At 40.7% G+C, this 21272-nt stretch overlaps 1 protein-coding gene across 2 annotated transcripts in view; it reads left to right on the top strand.

Annotated features, from left to right (window-relative positions):
* Positions 1 to 546: 546 nt before the first annotated feature.
* The window catches only part of GSK3B (glycogen synthase kinase 3 beta), a 149412-nt gene continuing 128686 nt past the window's right edge, over positions 547 to 21272 (top strand). For both annotated transcript variants that reach the window (XM_064410275.1, XM_064410274.1), the window contains exon 1: positions 547 to 786. In XM_064410275.1, the coding sequence (XP_064266345.1) occupies positions 699 to 786 (88 nt within the window). In that variant the 5' untranslated portion in view covers positions 547 to 698. The remainder of the gene's footprint in view (positions 787 to 21272) is intronic.

The raw sequence follows: 21272 nt of genomic DNA, 5'->3' as shown, positions 1-21272 counted from the left end.
AGCAGCAGCGTCAGCGAGCAGCGAGGCCGCCCGGCCGCCTCACCCCCCTCCGCGCGCCGCGGATCCCGCCGCCACCACCGGATCCTATTGCGACTCGTTGCCGCATCGCCTCCGCTCGGCGGTGCCCCGAGATCCCTCCGCCAGGGAAAAAAATAGTCCCGTTGCCTGCCGCCTCCCTCAGAGGCGAGGGGGGAAGGAGAGGAACTGGGAGGGGGGAAGGAAGAGAAGGAAGAAAAAGAAGAAAAGGGAAAAAAGAGAGATAAAGCAAATAAAAGGAGAGAAACGCGGCGGCGGCGGGATCGGAGGAGCCGGGCCGCGAGCCTCCGCCCCATGTGACTGGCGCCCGGGGTGGGGGCAGCGAGGCCCAGCGAACCCCCCTCGCTCGGGAGCGGCGCCGGGGGGAGGCGGCTTCGGACCCACCGGCGCGGCCGGGAAGGATGGTCGTGTGAGGAGCGGGCGGCGTGAGGAGGAGCGGCAGGAGAAGAAGCAGCAGCAGCCGCCGGGCGACAGAGACCGAGAGGGGAGGGGGCTTCCCCGGGGGGGGAAGGGGGGGTCCCGGCGTTTCATGTGGCGCGTCCCACCCGTCTCCTGCAGCTGAGCGAGCGAGGGAGCGGCAGGCGGGCCCGCCGGGGCGAGGCGGAGGGCGAAGGCAGGAAGAGGAGAGAGGTGATCGCCGTTGGGGCAGAGCGGGAGAGACCATGTCCGGGCGGCCCAGGACCACCTCCTTCGCGGAGAGCTGCAAGCCGGTGCAGCAGCCCTCGGCCTTCGGCAGCATGAAAGTCAGCCGTGAGTATCCTGCCCCCCTCGGGTGTGGGGGTGAGCGCCGGGGAGGCTGCCCCCGCCCTTCGCCCAGGCTGGGAGCGGCGAAGGGAGCCTGGCCCCAGCCCCGGCCTCGGCAGCTCCTTTCTCTCCCCTTCCCCCCCCATTAACCTTGAATAGGCGCACGCCGCCGCTCCGTTCGGGGCCTGCTGGACGGAAAATCCCGGTGGGTTTGTCCTCGTCCTTAGCTCCTGGTCGCTGCCAGCGGCCTCTGGCTCATTAAAAAGCCATTTTTCCCCCCTTTGTGAAACGGATTGGGAGCTCTGTAGTCTGTATTTCCTTTTCATTCCCCCCCTCCTCCCACCGAAAGGAGGAAACGAATTGCGGGCACACAGGTATGACCGTGACATTCACGTTCATGATGTATTTTTTTGAGTTTTTTTTAAAAAGCACTCCTGTCTGTTAAGGGGAGAGAGCATGGAAGGTTTTTCCATGCACCCGTAGATCGGGTGTGAGCACCTTTTAGTCCAGCCCATTAAAGAAAAAAAAAAAAGGAGGGGGAGGGGAGCTTACAAAAGGTGTCTCTAATATCCTCCAGGCTCTGCTAAAATGCTCAGAAGAAGGCATAAGAAAATGCTTATTTTGAAGTAACTACTCCATGGGCTCACATGTCAAGCTTGGTATTATTTTTCCAATTTTCTGATCAGAGGAATATTTTTTAAGAATGAGGCCTGTGCTTTATTCTGCACAGACATGTCAGAAATGCTTAATGTGTGCCTGTTCTTCGTATTCTATCTGTTGGGGTTAGCTGGTTTATATGAAATAAAAATATGAATTAAACCTGTGCTGATACAAAAAGGCCCAGTTCTGAGTTGCTATAGATCAGCTATGTGGTTATCATACGGAATTTCTTTACTCCTCTTCTGAATATGTTCACATTAAGACCTCAATTGTTCTTCCAGATTCATATGAACAGTGTAGTTTTTAGATATATTTTCTTTTTTTTTTTACGGAAATGAAGGATGACATTTTTATGGGACCAGGAATGCTCAATATGCATTCCCATTCGATTGATCCATTTGATATTCGTGTAAAGCCACACCTGACACGGCTCTGTGGGTGCATGCCTGTATCCATCGCAGGGGCTTGTGTGTCTCATGCCAAAGCACTGGGAGATTGGGAGCTTTCTGACAGATAAGAAATTTTGATAGTTTTTTTTTTGCACCGAAATGTCTTCCACTGTGGATGAAGCCTCGAAGAGAGCACTTGGCTCCGGGGCTGTATTCCACCTTCTATCTGCATGATCAGTGTGCCAGCAGCCCTCCCAAAACCACGGGTGCAGTTAACCCATGTTAGCAGCACCACAGCGCGGGTTTGATCAGGTTCAGCATTAGTATTTATTAAGGATTATTGATCTGCACGGAGGAGAACTGTGGGTGACTCCATTTTAATTTACTGGCTTATTTGAAGTGCCTGTGGATTGGAAAGCAGGTCTTGTTGACCAGTATTTCTGCAGGTGGCTGTCTAAACCGAGCGAGACCTCAACCTGTCATACTCGGCAACTAAAATGTCTATTCAGGCTCTGCAGCTCGATTCTTGAAAGGTCATTGATGCTCCTTTCCCGTTTATTTGAGGTCAAAGACTAGACAGATGCTTGCCTGTGAAGAGGGTGCTAACTGATGCAGACTAACAAGTTTGCAAATATGATTCAATCCCAAGTGTATAACACTGAGGGAGAAACAAAGGCCGTAACATAAAGCGCATGCACTTGTGATAACCCCCCCAGTCGCTCTAGTCATGTGCTCCTGGTCCTTCTGCTGTCTGGAAAAAATGTCAGAACAAAGCAAGAGAACCACATTCAAGGATTCTGTGGGAAGTGCAGTTTCTATTTTCAGTTAATCCAGCCATGTAAGACAGCTTGGGAAGTTAACTTTTTTCTTTGCTTTCTAAGTGAGAAAAATTCCAGGGTGTCAAAAAAGGTTTTATTTTACTGGTTAGCGGAGTCTTGGTAACATCTTATCACATGATGTAGCAAGCTGTGTATTGCCAGTGTGCAGTGCTTGTGTGGTGAACAGAGTTAGGTCGGCTCTTTCATTTTGATATATATTTATAGGCTGATACTTAGTTACCTTCTGAGGCAGTTTGAGTTAAAGCTGGGACAAAAGAGTCCTTATGAGGAAGGTGAAAATTGATGGATCGGTATCTTCTGAGTGTCTGGGACATCTTTATTGCTTCTGTCTTGGTGTGGGTCTTTTGGAAGCAAAACCGGACTTGTTTGATGTCAGCCTTTTTGCTCTCATTTGTAAGGAGGGGTGAAATCAGATGATGAAGTCACTCTTGCTCTGATGTCTCTTGCAGCTATTGCTTCTCCTTGGCTGAGCACTGCAACAGTTACCTAGGAAGGATATATCTAAGGGATGAGAAAAGGATTCATAAAATACTGGAGGAGGGTTCATTGTTCCTTGGGTTTCCTGGGAGGAGCAGAACTAGAACCGTGCTGTGATTGCACTTTTTCCCAAGGTGTATGGGGAGGAAAGAGTGAGCAAGGATTTTTCATCTCTTTGCTGTGCAGTTTGTTAGATTGAATTTATGATACTTTGTTCTCAGAAGTTGGTAACTGAATGAAGCCTTGAATGGAAGGATAGAGGATTACAAACAGCTGCTTCTCCTTTGGCTATTGGGAAAAATGACTTCTCATGCATGCTGCTCTCATTGCTCTGTCAGGGATGTTACTAGGGTTTGAACATCTCTGCAACAGTAGGAACCCTGTGGCCTTCGTGTATCTCTTTCAAGCCATACATCTGTCTTCTGAAAACTGACTATTTTTATTTCTCTATTTATATTTTGGTGGTTGTGAAATCACTCAACCATATGGATTTCTACATTGAAATAGTTCTCAAATGGGGTATTCATTGTGCGAGGCTGTGTTGCTGGGTCTGTAGGCTTTCCCTGAACAAAAAAAGAGTGTGTACTCCTTGTGTTAAGCCTGTCCCTCAAAAGGAGGGAGCTAAGCTTCCAGTTTTCCACTTGCTGATACTATCAACCTGCTCATTATAGTAGGAGAAGAGATAGGAGCTTGAAGTTTTCTTTTGTTCTTCACCTAGTTGCTCTTACACTGCTTACGGATGTACCTTGTTTCTCAGATGGGACAAAAATAATCCTGAAATACAAAGGGTAGTCATGCAACACATGACTAAAAATATCAGTATAAAAATAGAAGTCTCAAAGTTTGCAGTTTGAAAATTTTCATCTAATGACTGTAGAATTGATTTTTTTTTTCCTTCTTCTAAGCTTCTGGGAAATATATGTGTTTCAAGTAACACCAAGTCCTTGCAGGCAGCAGTACTTATTGTGACTGTAGCCAATTGTCTTGATGGTCTGCAGTAAATAGTGTCTTGGCTAACACTTGCCATGAAGAGTTTTTGCTCCGTGTGTGAGTGTCATGGGTCTGTAATTGGTTATGCAGGATTTGTCAACTTGGAGGGTGAGGAAGGCAGTTTTATTTGCTTTAGCTAATTCTGATGTTGACCACATACTCTTGGTTGCAAAATCTAAAGGACAGTATTGTAATAATTCATTTTGGACTCTGCAGAAGAATGTTTCAGTGGTGCCAAGCTTGGGGTTTGTTGAAGTTTTTCTTTTCTTCTTAGATTCACTGGATTTTTCCTGTATTGTAAAATCTCCTGAAACCACAATAGCTTGGTAAGCCTATGTTGCTGTGTATTGTTCACAGAGTGTGATGGCTCTTTAAAAGTGGTTCCTGAAGGAATAAAGTCTTTGAGTTTGTTGCTCTTTTAGTAGCTATTCCACGAGCCACTGCATAAAAGGGACTGCTTTTTAGGTAGCAGTGGTGTCTAGGTGACAGTTCTGTTGAATGCTGTGTGGTGTCCAGGTAGGTATGTGGGAAGAGCCTTGGAAAAGGGCACCCTGGGCGCCTTCAGTGAGAAGGAATGAGTGGGGCTGTTGAAACTGGCAAAGCGATTGAGATAATACCACCTGGTGTTTCTCAACCCAGTTAGGGTAGGGCCCTCTATTGCTTTGATAGCAGTTTCTGCCTAATTGGTTTCTGAAACTGAAAGCTGCCCATCCTGCTTTCCTTGCTGGAGAGAGGAAAATCACTCCCTTCCAGAAGCCTGCTGAGCGTTATGTGTCTGGCCGTCGCTCATCCTAGCCCTGTCCAGCTTTCTGACTGCTGCTGGGTGAGCAGCTTTCCTCATTCCTAGATAGGAAAAAAATGCACTGAGGGGGTCAGCTAATGAGCATGTGTGCCTGAGTGGAAAGTGTTTCATGTTACAGTGCCCCAAAGTTGTGCCTTGCAGTCTGAAAAGGAATAGAACTGTCTGCTGTACTGAATTCTGATGCTGACAGACTTTTTCCTCTTTATTCATACCATTAGCTAGTTGAGCATTCCATTTCTGTTCTGCACATTTCCTCTTCCCTACACTGCTTCTTGGAGGTGATCCCCTCTTGTTTTACCCCTTGATTCACCTTCTGTGTCTCCTAGCAATATTGGAGCCATCTTGTTCACCTGTTTACACAGCTATGGCTTGTGGCGCGTGTTCCTTGCCTGTGTGCATCTGGCTCTGGAGGTTGTTGTATCACCTCATCTGTTAACCTGATAGGGCCTTGTAGGTATCACAAGCAATGACAGGGAGATGAGAAAAGCTGAAGGCTGCCCCACAGCCTGAAGAATTCCTCTCTATTGCCCCAAGAGAGTTCTTTAATTTTCTTGTATTCTATCTTTAAGAGCTTGTTTAGATAAAATATAAAGGAATTTTCCATTATTGGTGTTCAGTTTACTCATCACAGATCTTCACAATGATACAAATCTGTGGATTTTGGCTGTTGCTGTTCCCTCTGCCCATGCTCTGTCTTAAACTGGATGGATGGCTGAAGAAGATTCTGAAAGCGTACAGGGTATCTGTGTGCAAAAAGCCTGCAGTTCAGGCTTAGTGCTGTAATCAGCTGTAGCATTTCTGAAATTAATTAATGCTAAACCCCTTGGTTATTTGAACACAGTAAACTGTGCCAGGTGCTTGTAGAACACTTGAAGCCTCTTGGTTCAAGCTATTGGAGTATTTTTGTTTTAAATGACTGAGTCCCATTTTAAATTGAAAAGTCTGTTACCTCTGAATTTCAAGAAATTTCTGTAGACAACTCAAAACTTGAATATTTTTCTGGAGTTCTCTCCCTTTAGATTTTGTTCAAAAAATTTAAAAATCAACTTTACTCTGAGGACTTTTAGTCACCCATAGCTAGTGTGGGAAGTGCTAAAGTGGCTGTCTCCTGCAGCAACGATATGGCTGGTGGAGTTACTTGGCTGCTTTCTGAATTTAATGAGCATCAGCCTGGAGCAGCCTTGAAAGACAAACAAAGCTTTTAAAGTCAAGCAACTAGGAAATGGAGAATATTGAAAGTTTGATTGCCTCATAGAATATCCAAGTCCACTCAAAATTCAAAAAATTTTCTTTTCAGAACTTCTTTCAGAAAGCTGCACAGATAGATGCTCTTTTATTTATGTATATTGAAAATAAATGCCAATTACAACATTTACAATGTGACAAGAAGAGATACTCTTTCAGCCATAAAGGCTCAAAACCCACAGTGTACTGTACAGGTCAGACCCCCTTTCTTCAGCTGCAACACCAGAAATCCCCTTGTCTCTGTGGGATGAGAAGTGACTGTTTCCAAAGTGCTGCAAGCTGCCATTGGGGAGGTGGAAATTTGGAGGCATAATGGTCGATGCCAGTTTATATTTTTTGAATTGATTAAAATGAAACCACTTGAGTGCACTGTAGCTGTCTGATCTTGAGGTGAGAAAGGTGTGAGATGCGGTAGCAAGATGCAGGTCTGTGAGAAATGATTGCAACATCATAGTTATGCTCAGACAACTGTTTCTGGTCAGTGCTGCTGGATCTCATTGAACAGAAGCCTAAAATGAATCTCTACCTGAAGCTTTTGCAAGCTGGATTTGGTTAACAACGATTTGCTTTCACTGCCTCTTCAGAATCCTTTCATCCTATCAGGTGATAGCTTACCATGCCACAGACATTATTTAGGTGTTTTCCATGAAAACGGTGCATGTTTGACTCAATCCTGTATCCTATAGGTGTTGCTGGGTGATGTTCTGTCAGGGCACTAGGAGAGGCGAGATGATGGTATTTCAATAGAAATCCATGGTGGAGACCTTTCTGAAAGCAGTCCTGCATCACTCTCTGACAACTGTCAGAAATGTGGATGGCCAGAAGTCATACTGCTGTGCCTCTAAAAGAAGTGGACAGTGATTTTTCTTGTATGTTCAGTGCTATCAAAGAATCTTTTCATTAGGTGCTCTTGCCACAGATGACTTGTCTGTTGTTCAGAAAAGGAAATAAAGCAAAGCAGTTCACTCTGTACTTTTATCTCTTGCAGACGGGAAGTAGATCTAAGCATTTAAGGCAATTTGTGTTCTCACCTAGTCTGTCTTATAATGGAAGAAAGGAAAGTGGTAAGATAGCTTGTCAATGTCAAGAACTCGAGGCTTTTTTTTTTTAACAAAAGCCATCCAGCAATAACTCCTTCTGAAGGGATGGCTCCTGTCCTTGTCAGGAGCTTTGCTGTGTCTCTGTGGCAGCGACTGGGTATTTTCTGGCTTGGCTGCATCAGCTGAGGGAGGGGCTGTTTACTGTGTGTCAGTGGCAGTGCTTCCTGCACAGGTGACAGTGGGCTGCCAGCTATCCTCTGCGTTGATTAATTTCTAGATGATTTCCAGGGTTTCTGTGTGGGTGATATAGACACTGGTTACCTGAAGGATCAGTGCTCTGGGCCTGCAGTGGGCCTTGGTGCCTGCCATAGGAAATTCACTTTAGCTTGTGCAGAAGTGAGAACACACAGCTAAGAAAAATACATCTTTATAGCTTTGTAATATATTTGAATAGTGCTGAATTTCCCTTCTTTGAAGGGTGTAATGACCAATGTAGCATTGGTGAAAGTATTTTTGTGTCTGAAAAATGTCTCTTAAGCTTGATATAAGCTTAAGCAATGTAACTATATCACTACACAAAAATGTGTAGTGATATAGTTACATTGCTTGACATGTCTTTTCAGGCAGTTGGACTGAGTTGGAGAAACATTTTAGTAGTCCAAGTGCCTGACAGTAGATGATCATAATAAGAGACCTGCTGATCAAAAGGGAGGATATTTCTCATTGTTGCCACTGGATAAGCAATGCTATGGAGGATATATAGGACTTAGAAATTCTGGTCCTGCAGTGTGCTGTTGTACGTTCATGAGGGTAGATGTTTGAGTGCCACTGCAAAAATTGCCAGTCTTTTGGGTCAGAGCACTTAGAAGTAGAAAAGCTGGGTGTTGGCTCTGAAGTCATAACCAGAAGGGAAGCAGCAGCTGAATTTTTCCAACCAAGGCAGACTTCTTACAGCCATATCATCTCTTTTGACTTTTTTAGTAGGAATATAATACTTGTCAGATACAAGCCCTGTAGCTCATGGTAATATCTTTTGCCAGGAATGCAGGCAATTGTTTAATTTTCAGACAGGCCAAGAATATGTTTTGCAGAAAGATAAACTGTGACTGTTGCTGCAGAGAAGAATTTGGTTTTTCTTGCTGTGTAGAAAGAGGAAAACTATTTAGTCACAGTTGATAGTGTCAATCTGGTTTTTTGATTCACACCCTCCTGTAAACATTTACATAGAGCATACAATGCTATTTGTACCCCATCTAATCTGCTTAGTTGTTTTAAGTATCTATTTAAGAAAAGCAGCACAATGAATTGACCTGTGTGAGCAGGTTTCCTAGAGGGAGGAAGGGGTCACAAATTCATCAGCCTAAATAAACGGAATATTTGGATGTTGGCCAAGTGAATGTGAATCATTTGGTACAGATCTGTATGCCCATGAATGAAGCCCATAACCATAAATGTATTTCCTCAATTTGTGGGGTTCAGTATCAGCATCAGAAAAAATGTTTTGTGCCTCACTTAAAGAACAAAAGCTTTCTGGTAGGGCAACCTCTCTGCAGGTGAGTAGATGGAATGCTTTGTTTTCTTTATATATACAATTGCTCAACTGAAACCTAAAGAAGCAGAAAATGCTGTTGTCCTTGAGAAGAACATATCTGTTGACCATTTCAATTCTAATCTTGCTATCTTACTTGTGATTGTATGTACTGCCTTGGGAGCTACAGGTATGTATAGTCATGCACCATAGCAATTGCAAGTTAATTGTTTTCTTCTGTGTTCCTCAGAGAATAGAGCCTGCCTAATCAAATTCCAGTTTTAGAGACTTTGGAATAGATTTACCAGTATGTTTTAATAACCACAATGGATCACAGAGCTGATCTGAGTCTTGGGGAAATGATTTAGAGGCCTATGGAAAGATAGGTGATTTTTTTTCTGTTTGTTTGGGTTTTCTAGTGAAATATCTATTAAATGTACTAGAGACAGAAGCATAAGGTTTGTGTAGAGTGGGAGAACTTTACTATTCCAGAAACTGTGGACCCAAACTTCAGATGACATTGGTCAGTGAGAGGGGAGAGAAAGCTTTAATTGCAGCTTCCAAAATAAGGTACTGTCAATTTTAGATTTAGCTCAACTTTAAACTTGCTCTTCCTTGATCAGTGCAGTGGGCATGAGTTGGTTTGGGATTGTGTATAATTTCTTGCTCAGGTGACATGGGGATGGCAGTTGAGTTCGATGGACTCTTCACACGGCCGAGTGAAGCTCACCAGCAGGAGTGCCTGAATGTCATTCAAGTTATCAGAGCATGTTTCAGAAATGTATTGGGCTTAATGGAGGATCTTAGAGGAATGAATGCTGCCAAATCTGCAGGTCTCTTCTATTTTGGGATAGATTCAACTTCAGTGGATTGAAGTTTCCCTTCAGACAGTGTAGCTGGCTTTCAGTGTCTGTGAAAGCTGACAAGGTTCAAGCATGACAAGTGACATGGGATCTCTGACAGCAAAAGAACAGCGGGTGTTTTCCCAGGTGGAACATCTGAAATGCCTATGGGATTTTGGAGACATGTAGAGAGATTCATGAGGCCTGAGCAACATTTTGTGTTTGGTGTCAATGCCTTGGCTTTAAGCAATAGCTTGTGGATTTTTTTTCTCTAATAACCCAGGCTATTTTTTCAGTGGTAATGTTTGAGCAGTTAATGATTGACTGTAAATATTTATTACAGTGGGCCAACCCTAAAAGGAAGTAGTGCAGAAATGTTTATGCTGTGCCTATAACTTTTAATAATTATGATACTTCAGAATTACTTACTGAAACAACAACACTGTCTGCATTTCAAAATGTCTGGTGAAAGCTTAATTTTTATTCTTATGTTGTGGCATAATTGCAAAAAATTTTTTTCTAGTATTAGTTTAAAATGTATAGTATCTACATATGCTTTTTAGGTTTAGTTTATTCAGACATTGTAGGGTGGAGTCTTTTGTTTATTTTGTCCTTTTTTCTTTTAAGTGAAGAGTAAGTGGAATTATGAAGGAGTTCCTGGCAGACTATTTCAAAATCAATAGATTCTAACTGAGAAAAGTCATGTTAAGTTGTCCTCTAGCACCTCCTTTTGCTCTATTACTTTTTAGGTGTATTTGATTATAGAGAGATGCACACTCACAGATATGCATGGTCAGAAATATGAGATGAAGGGGGGGAGATGATCTAGAGTTCTGAGATCTGGAATTTAAACCTAGGCCACATATGAAGGCTTCTGCTTTAAAGCGGACTGCTTACTCTACATGTGTGATTGCAAAAGTTTATCTTTACATGCAAAGGTGCTCATGGTATTCTTGTCTGAGTATCTGGGAAGACTGGTAAGGTGTGTGTTTTAACTTGCTTGCTCTGGTTACTCGCATTCACGTGCAGTCTTCTGTGCTGTGGAGCTTTCACCTCAGCCAGTGTTCTCGTGCACTGCTGTGCTTTCAGTGAAGTTCTGAAATTGTGGTGCACTGGAGCTTGCTGCAGAGGTGAGCAGCCCTCATCTAGTTCTTTGCAGGTATGCCTTACACCCTTTGGACTTAAGATATGCTGGTGAGGGGGAAAAATGCCAAGGCTGTTAGGGGTGGCATCTCTGTCTGGTGTGCAAAATATTTTTCTGGGAAATATGAGGAAGAAGTGTGTGGAAATGTATCAGTAGCCGGTTAAATTGTAGAACTGATGCAGTGTTTATGAAGTAAGGAGAACAAAAATTTGGTCGGTAGGACTTTCAACTACAGCTTCCTCAAAGACTGCTGCACACAGGCTATTCCAGTTTTGCTTTGAGACTATAGATGCAGGTTTTTATGACTGTATTTGAAAGTGCTGTGATTTCTAAGAATAGTAGAGAATGAAGGTGAGTATTTCTAAAAATTCAGGTAATGTCCAGGATTTTGTTAGGACAAATGGTTAATAAATGGATAGGGAATTTGTCTGTAGATGAAGAGGAATAATTAGCTTTCATCTGACACTGAAGAGAGCAGATGTTCCAGAACTCCTGGAGATTTGTTCATTGAAATCCATTGAATTTCTCTGGACATCTCTTACTCTGTTTAACTTTGACTTCTTGTTTTGTCTGTGTTGATATGAAACCATCTCATACTTAGGTAACATGCAGTGAGTCAAATAATGGTTATTTGACCATTTTTGTTTTCTTCAACTTCTTCAACCCTAACTTGGAGTTATTCTGTGTGTGGAAACAGCTTTGCCATATATTACTAGTTTTTTTTTGGCTTAGGTGGAAAGTAAGTCATTAAACATTGAATATACAACTACCTCAAAATACCTTTCCCCCATTTTAAAACTAAGATACAAAGAACTAGTGCAATACTTTATCATTCTACCAGATTTCTAAATTATATCTGGGATGTTCTCCTTTGTGAAATGTACCTCTTTGGATGTCTGGGGGTAGACTATGTAGAGTAACTCTTCAAATGTGGAAAATTGAATGAAGCTATAGTGACGTTATTGGAAGCTGGGCAGTCTGACTTGAGAGATGGTGTCCCTACTGAAGGTTCAAGAGTGAATTTCTTTTCTAGGACACAGAAGAGTAGGCTGGTGCAGTTATGAATCACTTTTGCTTCAACTTGGCATCGATTTAAGAAAAAAAATACTCCTTTGTGCTACTAGCATAAATAGATGCAAACCTCCAGAACTTGTTCAAAAATGCCCTTTTAAAAAATATGGTGCTCTTCAGATTCTTACAAAGTGATCCGTCCCATGGCTGTTCTTTGAAGAAAAGGATATGTAGACCACATGAATGAAACCTCTTAAAAGGAGATCAGCCATGGATCATGCTGGTAAATGGAATCAGCTATGTGGCATGAAAGTGCTTGTTTAAAAACATAGCCACTAAAACCTTGAGATGTCTTCTTTTATGGAATACTGTGAATTTTTTTCCTCCAGGAATTTTGTCACTGCATCATTTTCATTTCTTTGGCTTTACACAGCTGAGAGCTCTTAGTTCCCTTAAACTGACGTTGGATATGGACAACAAATGCAGTGCTGGAGAACTGTGTAAGTTTTCCAAAGCTAAAATTAATGAATGTGCTTAAAATAGGTGGCAATACATATATCTATGTATAATTCAAGGCAAATGGCTGTATTCATACCTCCTGTTGATGGCTTGGATGTTATTCTTCTGGGTGTTTCCTTATGTCAATTGTCAAAGACAGGAAAGTGGATTAGGCAATGCCTTCATCTGACCCAGTATGTCTGTTATTACAAATGACCGATCTGTATGTCGTGTGTGCTCACTTTCACAGGGTTAACTACTTTATATATCATGATAGAAAATATGACTTTTGTTTGTCTAAGAACGGGTCTGCAGCCATTATAAAATAAAGGTTCTTTGAAGTCAGGATTCATGTCAAACCAGAAGGATGTGCAGAATCAGACCTTCTGCACTTTTGTTTAGTGTAGTAGTAATGGCTTTTTGTGACTGATCTGAGTAAAATTGCTAGACTTGTGGATTGCACTATCAGGCGCTCTTAGGAGTACGGAGCATGTGTTCAAGATTATCTTAACCAAGTGGTACCCTAAGTAGGATGAAATGTAGGAGGGGCTGATGTAATCTGTTCTTCAGTAAGGTTTGACTGTACTGATAACAGGTTTGGGGGGAACTGGGACAGCAGTAGGAGATCTGCAGAGAAGAATCTGGAGTCAGATATTTGCACAGCGGCCATGAGTCAACCAATGCTGGAGAACCAGCAAATCTTTTACTGTATGTTTTGATAGCAGTGTTGTGTAAAATACATGGAGTTAGCCTTCCCACTTCTTGGCATGCTAATGAGCTAAAGTACAGCACCTGGTTTGGGTATTGTACTGGGAGAAGACTAGTTGCAGGCAAAGAAAAATGGTCAGAGGTCTAAAAAAAAATCCTTTAGAGGAACTTTTAGTTTACCCTAAAGAAACTGAAGTGCTTTAGTGCTATTAGGGGAAAACTGAAAACCCTTTGGATGATATTTTTTTTTAAGAGGCGGCGGAAGGGAGATTTCTTTTGATAATGTTCTTGCAATACATAAAAGCTGGAAAGAAAAGACAAAACTTCCCTACTGGAGATGAAACTATTTGTAGGCTTAAATTGTAGAGAACACTTATTAAGCTAGTTAAATCAACTCTAAAGAACAGGAGCACTGGAATAGAATAGACAGGGAAGGCTGTCAGATTCCCAGTAGTGCCTGTTTGAAAAATGAAGATGCTTGCCAGGTAGTTTATATATAGAAGTTTGGAGAGGTTTTAATTAAGACAGCCTGTAGTCCCTCATGGTATTACTTTGTGTCATTCCAGTTATTTCTGCGTGGTCTTGGGAAGAATTTCAGTTACAGCACACTGATCCTCTTGCTTCTCCCCTTGGGATGAGGTAGCCTTGCACGACTGGCAGCTTGCTGGCAGTTAGTGGATGTGGAGATAAGGATTTGTGAAACTGGTCACAGCTTTAACAATTGAAAGCAAGGTAGATTCTTAGAGAGGTCATCTAGTCCAGTCCCCCTGCAGTGAGCACAGGCATCTTCAGCCACATTAGGTTGCTCAGATTGCTGTTCAGTCTGACTTTAGAAGCTTCTGGAAATGGGGCACCCACCACCTTTCTGTTCCAGTGTTTCACCACCTTCATTGTTTAAAAAAAAATACAAATCTTCCTAATATCTAGACTCATAGAGCTTCCTTAGTGTTGAGGTTTAGGTAAGTGTACTGTATTTGGAAAAGCACTTGGGGAGTATTTTTAGTTAGAGGTTTAAATCTGCTCTGAATTTCATTTTTTTGTGCAAGTGTTGTTCAAGGGGTAGCTTGCTTTTTGGTAGTGCTGTACTGCATTTGAGAACCACAAACTTTCTGTGGGAAACTTCTAGATCTTGCTTCATGTGGGTCCTAAGAGAAGCAATGCTTTGCTTCAGTTTTTCATCCTGTGGTTCTTGCTTCAACACAAAAGAATTTAGCACAAGGCAAGAACTGCTCAGAGCTTCAGGCAGAGACCAGGACCAAACTGCACTGGCTGCATAGGTACCAAGCGTATGTTAGGGGTGTCTATCTGCTCCAAACAACTTAGAGTGTTTTGCTTTGGTGTGTAATGCCAGTGCAAGCATCCATTAAGATATAACTACTGTCTGTTCACAGCAGTTGCTTTAGTTTTAATGTAATAAAGGGACAAGTGTTTGAAGATTGCGTGTGGAAACCAGATGTTGCAGAGAACACAAAATAAGAAAGATTTACAAGATCAAATTCTTGGTCTTGTACATCTGTGGGATGTAGATAGTTGTTACATTTTTTTCACTTTATTACTTCAAAATTCAAAGATTCGAAGAGGATCTCCAAGTCTTGCCTTTTGTCACTTTATTATCTGAATTTTGTAGGGATTTTAATTGACTTATATGTAGCTTTCTGGCAAGTAAGATGGATGTGTGAAACTGCTAAGTCTAGAGTTGTCACATAAGAAACTATAAAGATACTTAAGAGCTGAAATGATCATCTATATTTTGGTACATGGTTTCCCTTTTGATACAGAAGCTTTGACTAGAACTAAACAAAAGCTTTTTCTGTGCCTCGCAAAGCTATAGTCTTATTTTGTACACATGTGAAGTTACTGTGGAAGGTTGGAATCCAGAACTGTAAATATAACTGAATTGTAAAATTCTCTTGAATCCTTGCTCCCACATTCCATGTGATTTTGAATATGGAAAAAGTTGGTAGACATCAAATTAATGTGTTTTTTTCCTTTTATACTGCTGAAATAAAAGACAAGAAATGATAACTCACTAATGTTATGCCCGAGTCCTTCTAAGGTGCAGTAGTAGTCCTAAATGCCTTTTAATTTTTCCATTTGAAGTCTTAGGCTGATGGAAGGATTAGAAGGTTGGCTGTAAGCGAGGCTCTTGCTGGAGACTGTCATACTTCATTCCTAGGCAGTGCTTGGCTTAAGGCTGTGCTTTACTGTTTGATCTGACTTCAGCAAGCACGAAATAGTCCCATCTCTTAGACGGCTTAGACTGCCAGGGAGTACAGTTCTTTTTTTGTCTGCAGCTGTCATTATCTGAGTGATGGACGAGTTTACAACTTGTGTATTGTGGAAAACTTGTTCCCCTTCCCTGTTGGTAGCTGTGAGAGACTGGGATGCTTCTGCTGACATTCTTCAGCTTCAGTGCTGTGACAGCAACAAGAAGTCAACAAAGTAACCTGGCATCAGAAAAGGAAGCAAGGAAAGAAGTATGGTAGAGCCTTACCAAGTGCTCTTTTTGGGTTATGGGAACCATTCAGATTCATTTTTCTAAAAATGTGCCTTCAAAGTAAATAATAACAATAAATGCTTAACTCTTGGCTGTGAGTTTAGGATGCATTAGATGAGTATGAGGCAGTTGGTGAGCTAACTGAAATTTTATGTCAATGCAGTTCTTATCATTAAAGTACCTTTCTCATGAAGAGGAAATAGAGAAAAGTACTCATTCCTCCCCTTCCATATTTGTAAAATACTAGTAACTTGTCTTCGTGTTTAAAGTCTCCTCTGATTTAAATGGTCACATCACTCTCTTGGTCCTTTATATTTGTTGTACTCAGCATCTCTTGAAACTGCAGGCAGCCAGAACTCATGAATGGATTACTCTGGAAAATGTTGATTTTAATGTTCGCAATGCCAGAGTTTAGCTGATGTTACATTCACAAGAAGGGTATTTTCTTGTGAGTTTCAGTTCTGTGCAAATCTGTTTTAAAATACAATGATTTTTTTTTGAGGGAAAAGAGTAAGTGGAACAGCAAGCTTGAAAATAGATCTGGTTTAAAGAATGCAGCAATGCACCTTTGGCTTAAATGAAGAAGGCAGTGTGAATTTAAAGTTTTATATCCTACCAATGTTGTAAGTATGTTTTTTGAAGAAAACTTTTTGGATACTGTCTTGGTACCTTTTTAGAGATGATGGTAGAAGCATATGTAAGTGGGCTAAGTTTCTAGATTTGGACTAAAATTGATGTGCAGATCAGTGGATCCAGCTGGGAAGTTTTTAATTAAGCATGCTAATTAAGTCATGTGGTGTACCCAAAAGCAGCACTTTATTACAGGGGAGAAGAACAGTTTTCTTGGAGGCGCATGAAGGAGAAACGCTTCATTGAGCCACTCTTCTAACTTCTGCCAGTGGGAAGAAAATATGGTGTCTGAAGTCACTCAAGAAAATTTGAGTACAGCAGCAAAATTTATACTCTAATTTAGCTGCATTTTTGCCTTTTTCTGTTTTAAACAGCCCTTAATATGGGACAAATTCTTACTTTTGCCAGTCCAAGTGTCTTAGAAATAGCGTGCTGTGGAGAGCCCGTACGCTGACAGCCTGGACAAGGTTCTGCACAAGGATGCTGGTATGAGTGGGACAGGTGAGCATGTAGCTGTCAGGGTGATCAGTGATTGTGGTGGGTGTTCTGCAGTGGAGACAGGGAAATGAGCAGAGTTGAGCTGCTGCTCAGGATACATGTGGAGAACTGAACACCCACCTGATTACTTGGACTTCACATAACAGGAGTTCAGTCTGAAGCACGAGCTGGGGCATCAGGGGAAAGGTGAATAGGGAAGTGAAACTGATGATCTTTGTCTTAACTTTAGTAAAACAGTCACATGTAAATGGTATTTTTTTTCTCTGTAAGTACTATGGGGGCAGAGTGAGCAAACATTAATTGCTGCTTTTACTTCTCTCAAGTACACTGCCTGTGTAAAAATAACGGCACTGAAGTTATGAAAGGATGTATTTTGTGCTGAAATGTCTCTATTTTCTGTTCTCCCCACCCAATGGAAAAGATTTTTTAGGATGTTTTTCCTCAAGAAAAACAATGCATCCTAAAGACTCATCTTGACTGAGTATGTACCCAGGGCTATACAATGTAGCATCCTTCAGTAAGAAGTTGCTGGACTTGAGAACCTAAAAGATATTTTTTACTTTTCCAGTTATTGTAAGATATATGAGAAGTTAAAGCTGATAAGTTGTCATGATTTGATAACACTAGCAACATAAACTCAAAAAACCAACCTCACATGTGCCAAGGGAGACGTTCTGGTGCATATGGAGACATCCTTTGTTGTGGCTTGAAGAGAAAGCCTTGGTTGCTCTTGTTAGAGAACAATTGTGTGCCTTCATGCAGACCACTAAAGTGACTGAAATAAAGCTAAAGTGAATAAATAGAAACATTCTAATCTAGTTATTCATGAACATGTATGAAGTGTTTCTTTGTGGCTAGTAGTAACTAGAGCAGCCATGGTGAATTGTCTTGACTTGCTTTGAGTTCAGGAATTTTCTATACCAGCAGACTTAATTTCCAGTTTCCTGTTTAGGATTTGAGACCCATACAAAAAAATCATTTTTTTCTGTAGGGTAACATAATTTTTTCTCATGAATTTTTTTCCATTAGGAGAAAATAAATAAAATAAATTCTACTCTGTATTAAATTTGTCTGATTTGTTCAACTTTTTTGCCGTTTTTGAAGAGACATTAATATTTTTTTACCATTGCCTCTACCATATTAGCAATGCTCACAGGTAATTTAGGGGAATCCCCTTCTCATTTTCAAGTCCATAACTACCAATGTTCTGCTTGTAGTCCAGGTTAGGGACTGGATGAGTATTATTTAAGGAAAATGCATCACTTGAAGTTTAAGTTGCTTTTCACTGTCACTGTTTGTGCAGCCTAGTTGGAACTTGGATTATTTGACATTTAGAGCGGAGTTGGAAGTGGTGTCAGACGAGAGAATGTACTGACTGGTACTGCATGTTAAAATGTAGTGGAAACCAGTTTGATTTGAAGGTATTACAGACATGCCTTACCTTCTGAATCTTAAGGTATTACAGTTAATTTTCTGTGGAATTCCTGAGATAAATGGGGTTATGCTGTTAGAACAGCCTTCTGTAAGCCATCAGTGTGACACCTTGGACTTTTAAATTCAGTGTTTAGAGTATTTATGTACAAATTCATTGTATTGGAGAAAAATAGGGGAGAATACTTCAAAGTCTTAATGAAGTTTTGGTTTTTGGAAAGCACATGTCAGGTTTTGTGCAGAATATCCTTATCAAAATTGTAAGCCTTATAAATGAAGGCAGGTAAATTTACTAGAGTTCCGTTTTAAGCAAAATTTTACTTAGTCCAGTTTTGTCTTTAGTAGTTTTTTGTGTGGTTTGTTTTGGGTTTTTTTTCTTCTTGTAAGTAATGAATTAAGTGCTTCTTCTTGCTTTTAATGAAACAATATATTCTAGTTGTGGATAGAAGAGTTCTTTCTCTGATTTTCTTGACCTGTTTTCTCAAAGGATTTTTGAAGGGGAAAAAAAAATTAAGCCAAAACTAGTTTTGGTCAGAATGCCTCACCTATTTCCACTTACTGTTCTCACATCCCTGACCTACTAACAGCAAAACCTTTTCTAGAAAGCTTTTTTTCTGTCAAGGCATTAGGCAAAAATCTTGGACAAGTTAAGCTTGTTAGTGTTCAATGTCGTTGAGTATGAAAATCTGTTTTCTAATGCTTTTGCAGGTGAGGAGGTTCAGCATGATAAATGCCCAGACAAGAGGAACAAAAATTAATTTTGGCAAGGTCTTAACTCTAATCAAGTAGTAAAACATCAGTACAGTTTGTGCTGTTTCCAAGCATAGGTAGCCTTGATGAGCTTTTGTTTGGTTGATGACTCACTAAACTTTTCTTTATTTCAAGTTCTGTTGGACTTGGATAAAAGTGCGTGCAAGTGTCAGCTTATCAGGTTTTATTTATTTTTAATGCAGTATTGAGATGTGCCAGTTTGTGTTTTTATTAAGTGTTTTTTCTTCTCTCTGTTGACTCTTCCCTCCATAGTTCTTTTATATTGAACTCATGGTTGTTGGTTTTGTTGTGGTTTTTCTTTCTCCAAGTGGCATTTCTAAAATGGATAAGCACAGCTTCAGAGGAATCATTACAAGGAGTTTCTGTTGCTGTTACGTTCCTTTGGTAACGTGTGGAGCGTGTTGTCCTTGGATGGTTGAGCTCAGTGCCTCAGCCACTCTGGTGACAGTGGTGGTGTTGCTGGAGCAGACACCTGACTCTGGTCCTGCAGGATGCTACCAGATATGTGTCACTGGGAAGCCCTACCATGAGCACACTGAGCTCTTGTTTTAAATCTGCCTGTTCCATGAAAATAACATGCTTTTTCCCCCCTATCAAGTAGTCCAGAGTTTTGTGCGTTTTGTTTGTAGCAGATAAAAGAAGAAACTGGGACACATAAAAATGAAGCCCTTGTTTAATATGCTCTTTGAGGATGTTTCTGGTCTCTTTGTTATTGTGAAGCTTCAAGAGTGCAGGCAGTGAAATTAACTGTATTTACAAGGTAATCGCTTGGTCACTTGAAGTAGCTTGATCACTGCAGGGTTGAGAAGAAGTTTGCTCAACTCTTGGCAGAGCTCTTCAAAAAATTCTATGAAGCCTGGCAAATTATGTCTTCTGGTTATGAGGTGTCAACCTCTTCCAGTGCCGTCACATATGGTTTATAACTGGATGTAAACAGTCTTGAACTTCTAAACTCTGGCTTAAAGGCTTCTTGTTTGTTGTGGTTTTTATTTTTTTTTCTCTTTTTTTTTTTTTTTTGTGAAAACCAAAATGCTTAGCCTTTTTGATGTAGAACCATCTGGTTTAGTTCACCAAAGTACACCTGCAGGTGTAATCTGAGGTGCTGAGGCATTTAAGTTGCTGCATATATCTGAGGGTGATGTTCCACCTTGTAGTAAGGCCATAAAATAACCACAGTTACTATGAAGGTGAGAAATTTTGCATCTGAATTTTATGTGTGGCCAACTGTGGCTCTCCTTGGTTTCCTCTGACTGCTAGTACATTTCCTGCTGGTGGCTCCAGAAAGAGGAATTGAGATAATTTTGTCTGTGTCTATCTTTAAAATGTGAATTCAACTTAAATGATCATCTACATTCTAGGAATGGAACTGTTTATTTTGGCCTAATTTTGTAAGTATGCTTTGCATTTTATTTGCTGACAAATTTTTGCTGGGCTCTCAATCTGATTTTTATGTAAGAAAATTGTAGCCAAAGAAATAAAAACTCTTAATATTATTGGTTGCTATTTGAAAATATAATACTTTAGATAAGCATTTTATTATTTGAATAATTTCCAGTAAGAACTAGCTAGCTGCTTGATCTTGGTTGGAAGCAGACAGAGCACATGGACTGTATGTCCCTCTGCTTCCAAATCTTGGCCTTCATGTTTCTTTGTGTGTTCAAACTCATTGTTTTGCCTCCATACTTCTCCCAGTATACACCCAAATTAGAGTTGTTGTTTTTGGCTGTGATTCAGCATTCAGAATTTACTGTTTTACCCAAAAAAAAGGACCTATCTCTACTCAGAATTCCTTGAAATATAATCTGGCTGCAGTCCATTGTTCTGAATATGAGGCTAAAACTGTACTTAAATAAAAATGCCTGCCTTCAAAATTTCCAATTTTTCTCTCTTCCCAATGGAAGTATAGATAGATTGCTATAGCAAGCATTCTTCATTGTGGTACAGTATTCTAGAAAAAAAACAGTAATTTTGAAAGTCAAGGATTATCTATAGGATAATAGATTTTTGTTTGATACATTGGTGTCTGAAGTGATGGCCACAATTACTTTCCCGAGGGTTGAAGGGTTTCATACCTTTCAGTGTAACTCAAAGAATCAAATATATTTGAATTTCATAAACTTTCTTAAACATGGTACTGGGATCTCTGGCTGACTGGAATATTAGGTTTTTTGAGTCCTCTCAGAGGACTCAATTTCTTTAATATTTACAATGTATATTCACTTAAAAATCTCAGAACATGCAGTGTGCTTAGGGAAAGCCACTGGTTTGTTGAGACAACACTAGATTATTTACACAGCAGAGTGTTTGAATACTTGCTTTAATGGTAAAAATTGCTATACACTTAAATGTCTGAAATAACAAATGTATTTTTGTTCAAACTTTAAAAATATATTCAGTGTATTTGTCTAGTCTTTAGGAAGCTTTATTCCAACAAGAGGCATGGTGAGTTTCCGTTATTTTGGAATATTGAAATAGTGGTGCACTCAATTTTC

The sequence above is a fragment of the Passer domesticus genome, chromosome 2 (assembly GCF_036417665.1).
Source record: "Passer domesticus isolate bPasDom1 chromosome 2, bPasDom1.hap1, whole genome shotgun sequence".
NCBI lineage: Eukaryota > Metazoa > Chordata > Aves > Passeriformes > Passeridae > Passer > Passer domesticus.
Note: the sequence above shows the minus strand (reverse complement) of the source record. Positions and strands in the feature narration are given on the sequence as shown.